We start from the raw sequence: 12918 nt of genomic DNA on the forward strand, positions 1-12918 counted from the left end.
ATTATATGCCTCACTTAGAAATCCAGCCATCTGATTGGTCGAAATTGCAATCGTGGTTTTAGCTATTCTCGTAAATAAACGAAAAATGCGAAACCTATGTAATAGTTCTAGAGTAAATCAGTAAAAATCCCCGCTAAATTCCAGTTATCAGGAAAATAGTTCAATCTTGCTGAAATACCCATTGGTTCACGTGTTAAAATCTGGTTTGAGCAAGCGCGGATACCATACATTGTGTTTGTGCGAATTGGTCGCTAGCTTAATTTTTTTTTTTTTTAAATGTCGGTCGTACTACTAAATCTGGCCTAGATTCTACTTATAGTTTCCAAACAAGGCAAAAATGGCTGAAGAAACTCTTCCTAGAATTCAACTTCTCGATGATGATCAATTGCAAGACTTGATTAATTCTACTGACAGCATGAACACCAAAAGGGTACGTGAAATTCATAATGAAAACTGTTGGACATTTGTTCTTGGTAATTGTGTGCGCATACGACGTGTACGTCGCTACAGCTACAACACGTAATTGTGCATCAATTCGACCATATCTTAAGTTGCCATTAATGTTATAAATTAGGGCGAAACGCATTTGAAAGCACAGAATATCTGCTATTTTGTGGAGTAGAAATCATTTCTGGGGAACTTGTAACCCTGCTGCCTTTTGTTCTTGAATGTTGTTACGCATTCACTTTCTGAGACAAAAGTCTATGGCAGATGCCATAATTTTGTGTTGATACATGTGCAGATAAACTAGAGAAAAGCCAAGGTGGTGTCATAAGTTGACTCTTTTTTTTGGTATATAAAAGTAATAATGACTGCTTTAATATTAATAGCGCAATTTTAACCTCCCCTTGAGCGTATAAAAAAAACTATGTCTCAAAGCAGTCATTATTACTATACTATTTTCATGGTACAATCTGCATGGGGTGCATTTTGGTGATGACAACCATGGATGAAGGGTGCAGGGAGACACCTTATGGCCTTGCTAATTAAGATTGTCGACCCATTTTATAGAACAAATAATGCACAGGTTTTCATTCGTGACATTATGGCAATGCAGCGCTATTCAGGTATTCACAATGGCACAGAATACACTCGGCTACACCTCATAAATTTTATTGCAGACCGTTGAGGCTATACCTCCGCACTTGGTTCAAACTCCCCAATGTCGTTCACAGCAATGACACGAAACTGATAGTTATCAAAACACCAATTCCTAGGAAATAGGAACAAAATAGGCGGTCAATTGCTATTTTAAAACTATTTTAAATAAAATATGGTGTTTAAATACGGTGCATTCACATGAAAATAGGAAATAAATAGTAAAAAATAGCAAAAATATATTTTTCCACAGCCCATTTTGACGAGGGTCATCATCATCAGCAGCAGCAGCTGCATCATCATCATCATTGTCAACATCATTATCATCATCAATATCATCATCATCATCACCTTGTCCTAATGCTGTTATCACACTTATTGATCATAAATTCTGTTGTGATTTTGAATTTAGTTATTGGTATTTCTCTGTCTCTGTCTCTCTCTCTCTTATTCACAGAACGAGACAGCAAGTGGCCTTGCAACCTATCGTAAAGTGCTTTACCTGCAGCCATTCGTAGACTATCGGTTCCGAGTCATTGCTGTGAACGAGATTGGGGAGTCTGAACCAAGTGCGGAGGTAGCCTCAAGGGTCGATCCTCAAGTTGCCCCACCCTCTATAAACCCGAGCGGAGTCAACGGAAGTACCACCCTAACATCGACGGTCATAAGATGGCAGGTAGGTACTCAAAAGATGATGAGATTCTAATTTATTTTTTTTCTTAACATTTCTACCGACTATTTGGCAGTCTCTATTTATAATGATCAAGGTATTTAATATAAAGATATAGAAATCAAGAATTTACAGTTATTTGCTTTATTTTATTTTTATTTCCTATTTTGAACAAACAATGCAAATACTTTGTTCAATTGTAATAGTTAAAGATAGACAATGATTGCATATTCATGTGTATTTGTTGGTTCTTGACAAACATAATATCAATGTCTTTTATAACCCTGGTATCGGTCAGCTCAGGCGCTCATGGCGCTTGCTTCAAAATGTACATTACCTGAACTCTGTAGATGCCATGCTTGTGGTATATACAGTTAAAACAACATCAAACTGCCCAAGAAATACTCATTTGCAGTATTTATTCAGGAGTCAGTTTACATCAAATTTAGCTAGTTTTTCAACTGGAGAGATGTGTCTTGAGCGTTACTTGAGCATTACTTGAGCGTTACTTGAGCATAACTTGAGCATAACTTGAATTCTGTGTTTTCAGGCAATTCACCCCTTCTACTACGGTGGGGATGATTTCCACTACGAGGTTGCGTACAGACCCAGGCTGTCAAGTGAACCATTCACAAAGGATTCAGTATACCCAGAAAACACTGATGATAATCCTACTGGAATCATCCAGAATTACATCGTAGATGCTAGTAAACTTTGCGAGGAGTTTGAGTTTTCTGTACGATCAATGAATAGTGAGGGACCAGGACCCGAACCAGAGATTCATTATGGGTTCCCTGGAGTAGCCTGTAAGTTGCACTCTTCATTCATTCATTAGTGTCATTTTATTATTTGTATGCCTCCGCTACAAAGTAGCTTGAGGCATTATGTTTTCGGATTGTCCGTCTGCACGCAAGCACGTAGCCAGGATTTCATTTTAGGGGGGCGGTAGTGAGCACGCAAAGCATGCGAATCACTTACTGAGCGTCCATAGCGCGCTCCCTAGGGGGATGGGTGCAGGGAGGGGGGAGTTTCCCCCCTCCCGAGCAAAGTGCGGAAGCTTTGAAAGAAGACAATTTGTTGTACTTTTCTCGACTCATAATCCTTACCTGTATTCAGTCCCCCTCTGCGCGAAGCGCGGAAGTTTTGACGTTTCATTAATTTATTAGAGAAAGAAGACGATTTGATGTACAGTTCTCGACTCTTAATCCTTATCTAAATTCAGTTTCTTCCCCTCCCGCGCAAAGCGCGGAAACTTTGAAGTTTCATTAAATAATTAGAGAAAGAAGACGGCTCGAAGTACCGTTCTCAACTCCTAATCCTTGTCTGAATTCATTCCCCCCCTCCTCCGCGAAGCGCAGAAGCTTTGACGTTTTATTAGACAAAGAAGACGATTCATTGTACCTTTCTGACTCTTAATCCTTATCTGTATTCAGTCCCCCTCTTTCAAAGTGTGAAAGCTGTGACCTGTCATTAAATTATTAGAGAAAGAAGACGATTCGTTGTTCCATTCTCGACTCTTAATCCTTAATTTGAACTTAATTTCCCCCCTTTCCGCGAGAAGCGCGGAAGCTTTGACGTTTCATTAAATTATTAAAGAAAGAAGACGATTCGTTGTACCGTTCTCGACTCCTTTTCCCTTTTTCTTCCTACGTCCTCTTAATTTTTTTCTTCTCTTTCTCTCTCTTTTTTTTGGGGGGGCCGGCGTTTTTTTTGGGGGGCGACTGCCCCCACCGGCCCCCCTGGCTACGCGCCTGTCTGCACGTCCTGTTCTCATGATCGCGTTATCTCAAGAACTGGTTGAAGGATTATCACCAAACTTGGGTCATGTGTGTATCTTGCAGAGCCAATGAACTGATTAGATTATGGGGTCAAAGGCCATGGGGCTCATTATGTATCCAAAATAGCTTGTGAAGACATTGTCATTAGTATCGACGACGAATGGATTACTATCAAACTCAGGACATGTATGTATCTTGCAGATCCAATGAACTGAATAGATTTTATGGTCATGAAGTCAAAGATCAAAGGGTACGTCATACATGTTAATGTATATGAAAAATAGCTTGTAATCATGAAAATCTGAGAACCTATTAATGGATTACAATCAAAGTTGAATTTTTAAATTTGCTTCTGCTATGGTTTGTAAAATCGCTCTATGGCGGAGGCATGATTTTCGCCTGTGTGCAGTCAAAAGCAGTCGAAGATCTATCTAGTTCAATCCATAATTGCACTCATACAACTGAATCGAAATGATTACAATCGTTTGATTAAAAAGAAATGTACACAAGTTGAACAAAAATGGGATGCAACAAATTAACGATCATTATAAGATATGAGCATTTTCAAACTACAGCTATAAATTTGTTGAATCTACTTGTACATAAGATTCATTAATATATTAGGTATAACCTACCCCACAGGATCCTGAGCTTTGCAGAAAGTTCCCGCATAGATTCCCTCCCTTCATATTCTAATTTTACATCGTTGAAGTAAATGTTTGATGGAGAAATGCCCCTTCTGCACGAAAAATCCCTGAACACTCCATCATATTTTTGTCATATTGCTCAACCCTGCTCAAAAGATTTATATGGTGCCAAAATGGAATACTGAAGTTTATACACCAAGCCATAAAGAATAACAGTTCAGGGACTAAACCCCCGTCACATCCTTCTTTTTTTTCTTTCATTTTTCTTTTGGCTTCTTTTAAGTTTTTATTTAGATTTTCTTAATCATAATTCCTTCTCTTTTTCCTCTTGCATAGGGTTGCAAGTACCTTTTTTCTACCAAAACAAAATTTAATTTTAATTTTCTGTTGAATACAAAAGGAGGATTATCTACAGACATATGGTCATGTAACCCATCTAAAGAAAAATTGTGATCTCCCCCTCCCATTCCTTCACCAAGGCTACAATTGACCTTCCTCCTGCTAATTTGATGACACGAGAGGTATACATGTACAGTAATTTCAAAACTATTTTTTCTCAACTTTCTGACAATTTTTTTATTTAATGTAAGAATTTATTTTGGCTGCTTTGGTCTTTTGATAACTCTGAATTTAAAGATGAAAACAGCTACCATTATCAATGAATTCAAACTCATATATGCAATTTTTTGTCCAGGTTTGGCCAGTGACTTCCCAGACCAGGCCATCAACCAAGCCTCTAGGGAGCTTGTCCAACAACATTCTGGTGCCTTCCAACAAGAACGCGCATCCTATCCTACAATTGGTAACAATACTTGTAGACTTCGAGCTATATACTAATCTTTGTACAAGGCATATATTACCATTGTGATGATTACTCTTATTAACTCCATATTAAAATGTTAAAGGTAAAGACCAGTATTGGAAATGCCCCAATTTCAAAAAATGAAATGGAAGCTCTTATTACCAATCATGTGAAAGAATATGATTTGACTAATACATGATGATACAAATTTTGCCGGGAAACCGCCTACTAATTGATATATTTGGTAAATTAGTTTATCTATTGGCCTGTGAGAGATATAGTCCCATATACATCTTTCTGTGCACAGTGCTTGTAACTTTACAAAGACTGGGCCAAATTTCTTATCATTTTGATGATTCTAGAACCTTGCAGTACACACCAATACGTATATGATCAACATTTTCTGATCAATTCCACAACGTTTCTTTCACAATGCAATCGCATGACCATAACTGGTCTTTATCTTTAAAGCTATACAACAGTTTGATATCAATATATTACCGGTATGTATGTCTGTATTTTACTCATTGTTGTTTGCTGTAAGCAATTTGATAGTATCCTGTCTTATGCCTTTCCTTTGCAGAAAGAAGATGTGTCAAACGTCTTCAATTTAAATTTATGCCTTAAATTTGTAATCAGTACGAGGTGAATTGGATTGTTTTTATTAAGAGTAATTCAATTCAATTCAATTGAATTTTATTTCGCAATATAAAAATCAAAATATACAAAGTAACGGTAAATTTTAACTATGTTTACAAAGGTTATATGCGGGGCTTTCCATGAAGGTTGCGAGAACCTGTGAAGTTGGATCGCCCATTAAAGAATGAAAAACAATACAAAAAGAAATATAAAATATTGTAAGCACACAGCAATAAATTAAATTAAATGAAATAAGCGAAGTACAAACACTTTAACTATCTATAAGACAAGAGAAAGTAAAATAGAGAGAAGAACAAAAATATATAAAGGGGGAAAAGAAAAGAAAACAAAATAACAATGAAAGAGGGTTCAGATATAAAAATTAAAAAAAATCAACTGTGCTGATTAATAATTATTTAGTAGTAAGATTTTATATTGTTTTCTAAAGGAAGATACCAGGTATGAATTGTGATTTCGTTTTTACTTATGGAATCATATTCCACTGTTTAGGACCTAGATAACTCAATGATTTAGCTTCATAACTAGACTTAAAAGACCATGAATGAAATTTGTTGGAAAATCGTGTATTATAATTATTATAATTATGAATTTGACTATTATATTGAAATTTGGAATTATCACTGGATTTAGCGAGATTATGTTATTTTGTGTCCAATTGTACCTTGTATGCGTTGCTTGTGTATCAGATTGTAAAAAGAAGGTTTACAATGGATCTTTTTATTAATTTTTCTCGTAAATATTTGTACCATGCCGTCCTTTTTTAATATCTAAATTCTAAGTTCCTTAGAAACGCTGTTGTAAACAATTACCATTTTAAGACATTCAAGACCCTACAAAACTCACCTTAAAAAAAAAATGTTTCCATGGCAACTGTTTATATCTTTATTTCATGTATACTTGTATCTCCCAAAGGTTCACCATGGATAATTAAATTGCTTTATAGAAGGGGAACCTCCCCCCTCCCCTTGAATATAAAATTTAAAAATCTGTCATATTTTGTTACAATTAACCAGACATTTCATTGTGACACTTTTGGTTTCCTTGAAAATTTAGTGACATCAAATCTTTCAGCATAAGAAATATTGGACAAGGGCACTAATTTTCAGTATTCATTTTTAGAAAAGTGTGTAGACTATGAATCAGATTTGAGGGAAATAACCAACTCTACTTTGCTGAGGGTACTAAACTGCTTCTACTCCCACCCCCCCCCCCTTACACACGCCCCTTTTTATTGCAGGAAAATCATGGATTTAGACATGTTGGCAACAAGTTATTTGTAGTACTACTATAAGTCATAGTTCTAATTCAGAAGATGTTTTACTACTTTCAACTTATTTCTGTAGAACGATTTTGTAACGTTCGATTTTAAACGTTTTAAATCATGAATCAAAGAATGAGGATGACAAAATGTAAATTTTCTGATTTTGCAAATTATATCAATAATTCCAAAATGTATTTACCATGTTTATAACCTGTGTTTATTAGTCTTTTAACCTTGCCTTCTCAATTACGAGCCATGATCAAGTGCTAGTTATATAATGCTGCTAATTTTCAGTTGTCATATTTTCAGTATTTTCTTTCTGCTGTTATGGCTAATTGATTGAATAAAATGTTGATCATATTGTACATCAATACCATTATGTATGATGTTTATTCTTGTATATGTCATCCTCTGAGTCACTGTGAGTGTGCTTCAAGCCCTTACCCTCTGCTACCCCTCCCCTCTCTCTCTCTCTCTCTCTCCCTCTCTTTCTCTCTCTCTCTCTCTCTCTCTCTCTCGGGTTTTTACATGTGTATCACTCTTCATTTGAGGTATTAAGTTCAGAAACATATGAATCTGCAAGACAATCATAATTAAAAGAATTTTGTTTGTGTGATTTCTTGTAGAAATGTAGGAATATAAGAAGAACAAAATTCTTGATGGTTAAATAAGAGATGATATCTAGAGTTTTTTTCCCCTCCTTTTTACCTGACTTCTAAAAATACATGTGTATGCTTGTGAACAAGGAACCAGGGAACTGACTGTTTTAAGTCCTCTCTGAGGAACTTGGTATTGAGGATAAAGGACTTACCAAAGTGCCGTAGCACATATCAACTCGGTTTTATACCCGGAACCCCCCCCCCCCCCCCCCCCACCCTCGGTTACAAGATCACTGCTCTACCATTGGACCATCACTGGCAACATGGATGGAATAAAAATGTCAATTATTTGCAGTGCTTCACATTATCTTTAATTACAAGCAATTGTGTAGTCCATATCTATTGGAGGAGTGGGCGCTTTTGAATGCTTGAAACAGATAAATGGCGCCATACAAGTGCTGTGGATCATCATCATCATCATGAGCTATAATTTGTCATTCAAAAATATTAGTACCAGTAGTAAATATTCAGTTTGTGTCATTCTACATTTAAAGAAAACTACATACCGGGTATATTTAAAATATTTGTTTTTAAAGCTTTTTGTATGTTTATTTTTTTATTTTTGGTGTCATATATACCAGTAAACAAAAAAAGTAAGAAAAATACTTCAATATGTTAATCACCTGATGTATGCCAGTTGGAACACACATTGGGCTATTATCCCAAAGAATTCTAAATTTTACATTAATTGACTATGTAATTCATGTATACACGGTATAAACATTACATACAATATACTACGCGATAACTAAACTAAACTTTTGAGAACTTAAGAGTTGCACGTTATATTTGTTCTTTTTTTTAAAGATGGAAAATAGACTGAAATTGAAAATTGAAATTGAATTGAAATTGAATTGAATTGAAAATTGTATCGGTTTGCGACTTTAAAATATTGTAACAGAAAAGACCAATGGCAATGAGTGTTGAAGATATTCCTATAATGTTTTTAACAAAAGATGGCGCTAGACCACATTTGACAAGTTGCCCCTAGATGTAATATTCAAGCACTCACTCATCTGCGGACTTATTCGACCATGGGAAGGGATTAATCATAATGATCAAAGAAATGATTAAGTGCTTAATTACTGCTTGATGGTTGATGAACCGAGCTGGTCGATATGTTGGCTATTTCTACATGAATAGGCATGTAGGCCAATGTCAAGCAGGTTCCCTGCGCACAGTTCTTGACAATTAAAACATAAAAGCAAAAAAACTATTACAAACAAAAAGAAAACAAACACGGTACACTAAACTATATACAAACTATAGATATACAATATTCATCATAGAAAAACATTAATACAACATTCATGATACAGTTAATGATGTATCCCTGTTATTATTCACTCTTTACGTGTCTTTATATACTCATACCGTGTAGGCCTATTGATAAAAATATACTTTTTTAAAAAATCTGTATGTTTATGTTATATCACATAAGGACAAAGTCTTAATGATGACTTTAATTTCACTTTTAACTAACACCTGTTGATTTAGCTCATAAACAGAATGCATGTGAAAGATGGTGAGCAAAGTTTGATTATCAATAAAATGAATCAGGAACTGGTAAAAACAACTATCCAGAAAATGGAAGGGGGAAGTATAATAGGAGGCAAATTGTATAACGTTTGTTAATTACGTTTCTTAGCTATTATGTGCTGCTCCTGGGTGCTGCTAGCTCAGTCGGCTTTTTATAGTGGATTTTCCCATGCACAAGTTCTTCTTTCAATTAGTAGGCCTACATGATTGTAACAAACTGATGGGTTTTAAACCAAAAAGGCTAAAGAGGCTGGAGTACAATGGGAAGTATAAGAAAGCGTGCAACATTTACTAGAAATTAGAGCTGAGGAAAAACAAAAACTAAGCTGAAACTGGGAATTAAATCTTTAAAAATAATGATGGGATTATTTTGGTATGCACGTAATTAGAGCGTGATTTATGCAAATGGATTACGGCAAAAAGTTGGCTTAAGCGTACCCAGGTCGAAAATCCCATAGAGACCAATAGAGACCATTAGAAAAATTATATTGGTCTCTAATGGTTTCTGTTGGAGTCTATTGGTTTCTGTTGGACCCATACAATTGAATCCAATAGAGACCATTCAAACCATCAGAAACCAATAGAAACCAATAGCACCCATAGAAACCAATATAAATAGAAACCAATATGACCAATAGAAACCAATAGGACCAATAGAAACCAATAAGACCAATAGAAACCAATAGGACCAATAGGACCAATAGAAACCAATAGGACCAATATAAACCTATAAGACCAATAGAAACCAATAGGACCAATAGGACCAATAGGACCAATAGAAACCAATAGGACCAATTTAAACCAATAAGACCCATAGAAACCAATAGAACCAATAGGACCAATAGAAACCAATAGGTCCAATATAAACTAATAGAAACCAACAGCTAAATCTATCTCATGCATATTCATGATTACTTTATACGTGTTCACAGAAAATTAAATTTATCATAATTTGTTAAGCAACTTATGACAATGTACATCGATTTTGTGATTTTTATTTTCTTTTGGCAACTAATGACCAAAAGCTTATTTGTTTAATCATGTTACAATTTCATTCACGATTTAGCAATAGATATATTGATTATAATGATTACTATAAAATACTAACCAAGAAACAATTCATGTATGTTTATTATATAGAATAGTACAAGCATTCTGTTAAAATAAAGGATATTCTTAAACTCACTTCAAGTGATCTATGTGATGGAGTTAATGCAATTGAGATTGGAATATACTTTTTTTTGGTGGACAGTTGCTAAAATCGATTTTGATTGATCATTATTGATTTACCAATAGAAGCCATTGGACTATTGGTTTCAATAGGGAATTCAGAATATGGGACCATTAGAAACCCATAGAAAGATCTCTAGTGGACCAACAGGAACCCATAGAAAATATCGAATGGACCAACAGAAACCCATCATAGAAGAACATATCTAATGGACCAACATAAACCCATAGAAGACATGGGTGGATGCTGGTCCAATAGAAGCTTTCTGTTGGTCCATCAGTATTTTTTCTGTGGGTTTGTGTTGGTCCAATAGATATTTTCTAATGGTTTCTGTGGGTCCATCATTTCACTTTCCCTATTGAAACCATTAGACACCAATAGCTCTAATGGTTTCTGATGGTCCAATAGGATCGGATCCTAATGGAATTTCGACCTGGGTAGGTTGCGCTTACAATGGAAGTCCCTATAACGGGTACCATTTTCTGCCAAAATGAATATGGGTTAGATTCGACCAGGGTCGTGAAAGAGAAGGACTGGATCACCACTCTCCTTTGACCCTATGCTCCAAGCCGCCGAAAAGTTATATGCGCTAAACTGCAATTAACTGTTGGCCTGGTGATGGGATAAAAGAGCGCATGAAATTTCAGGATTTAGAATTTCTACATCAGAAAATAGTATCACTCACGTTTGCTGTCCCTTTCAATGATTCTCACTGATTGTTGAATGTGTAAAGAGTAGAACAAGCGAACCCAAACTTGTGTAATTTCATCCTTTTTTCCACTAAACTGCAAAAATACAAAAAACACGCGAAAACACGCATTAGCAAACTTAAAGTTATCGAAGATTGTAAATTATGGATGACATAACGGGACATTAAAACATGCACAAATTAGCGCATTATCCTAAAATATTGAGTTTTTGTCAGGATTTTTCTTTTACCAACTCTGGCACAAAAATTAGATTTCTTTATTTGCAAATGATTCGGTGTGTTTTTTTAGATTGATCAGATAACTCTTTTAGTCAGCTTTACGATACTTTGTCTAAGTTTGGTCAGTATTCTGGTTGTAAAATCAACATCAATAAAACTGAAGCAGTTTGGATTGGATCCAAAAAGGGCTGTCAACAATTAATCTTAGTATTTCTTGGAAAAGAAATCTATTTAAATGTTAAGGAGTGAATCTATCTTTAAATGTTGACTCAATTTTTGAAATAAACTACAAAGATAAATTGAAACAAATGAAACAAACCATTAATTGTTGGTGAATGCGAAATCTTTCTTTGATAGGTAAAGTTTGTGTGATTAAGACTCTTGTACTGCCCCAATTGATATACCTTTTCTCTGCTCTTTGTATTAAAATCCCCAACTCTTTTTTTTCAAAGAGTTGAATCAAATATTTTTCAAGTTCATTTAGAATGGAGGCAGAGACAGAGTTCAGGGAAAGGTCATGTGCAATGATTACAATCAGGCTGGTCTTAGTATGATTGACCCTTTCACCTTCTCTATAGCTCAAAAGATGGTGTGGGTGAGAAATTTACTTGGTGACAATTTTAATGCTCTTTGGAAGGCTATTGAATTATCTTTTTTGAAAAATATAAATGGAGATGTCTTACTCCTATGGAAAGCTCACCCCCTGAGAGTGTTTTGAGGTCGCTGGGTAACATACAGTTATCTGAATCACTATGTTCTTGGTATTTATTTAGAGAAAAGGCTACTATAGAATTTTATGATTCAAAATACTCTGAAATGACTGGATGTCAGCTTCTTTGGTACAACAGATCTATTCGTTCAAAATCTAAGCAATATTTTGATTTCCCATCCTGGTATGATAGAAATGTTTTTACCATTTCTGACTTATTTAACCCACCTCTTCCTGGCAACAAGCTATTTGATGAACTTGCTTTAGATTTCAATATTCCTTTTACAGATAGGAGAAAGTTTAATTTTTTGTTGAAGAATATCCCAAGAGAATAGATGGAGACATTTGATAGTGACATTGTTGGTGTTCATGATACAATAGTTTTTAAATTATTGAGTTTTAAAAAAGTTCCTAAGAACGGTTAGCTTATAACTTGGTCCTCATAGCCCTGATAAGAGATATGCCTACAGGCGCGGATCTACGGGGGGGTTTAGGGGGTTTAAACCCCCCCCCCCCTTGGGCGGCCCCCCCCCCCCCCCAAAAAAAAAGGAAAAAAAAAAAGAAAGAAAAAAAAAGAAAAAAGGAAAGAAAAAAGAACGCACGCTGGAGAGAAACCCTTTCAAGTGCAAATATTGTGAGAAGATATTCAACTCATCTGGTAACTTAACCAAACACATGATAACTCTGGATATAACTGTGTATTTAACTGTTACTTGACTTAAAAAGACGTTATCATGCACTGCTTTTTATGGTCTCCATTGTGTTAATAGATGCCAGGAAAACATCACTTACGGGGTTCAAATAAACACCCCCCAAAAAATCGGTTCGCCGCTTCGCGGCTCGTGGACGATGCTCCGCATCGTCATTATTGGTCAACCCCCCCCCCCCCCCCTTAGCAAAAAGCTAGATCCGCCCCTGGCCTATTGGAATAACAGT

The 12918-nt window shown here is 35.5% G+C and overlaps 1 protein-coding gene across 1 annotated transcript in view; it reads left to right on the forward strand.

Moving 5' to 3' along the window:
- The window catches only part of LOC100888739 (neural cell adhesion molecule L1), a 48457-nt gene extending 43296 nt beyond the window's left edge, over positions 1 to 5161 (forward strand). The window contains exons 18-20 of the mRNA XM_030998189.1: positions 1556 to 1774; positions 2319 to 2574; positions 4888 to 5161. Coding sequence (XP_030854049.1) covers positions 1556 to 1774; positions 2319 to 2574; positions 4888 to 5030 — 618 coding nt within the window. The 3' untranslated portion in view covers positions 5031 to 5161. The remainder of the gene's footprint in view (positions 1 to 1555; positions 1775 to 2318; positions 2575 to 4887) is intronic.
- Positions 5162 to 12918: the final 7757 nt, after the last annotated feature.

Source organism: Strongylocentrotus purpuratus, unplaced genomic scaffold (genome assembly GCF_000002235.5).
Source record: "Strongylocentrotus purpuratus isolate Spur 01 unplaced genomic scaffold, Spur_5.0 spur5_contig_858, whole genome shotgun sequence".
Classification (NCBI taxonomy): domain Eukaryota; kingdom Metazoa; phylum Echinodermata; class Echinoidea; order Camarodonta; family Strongylocentrotidae; genus Strongylocentrotus; species Strongylocentrotus purpuratus.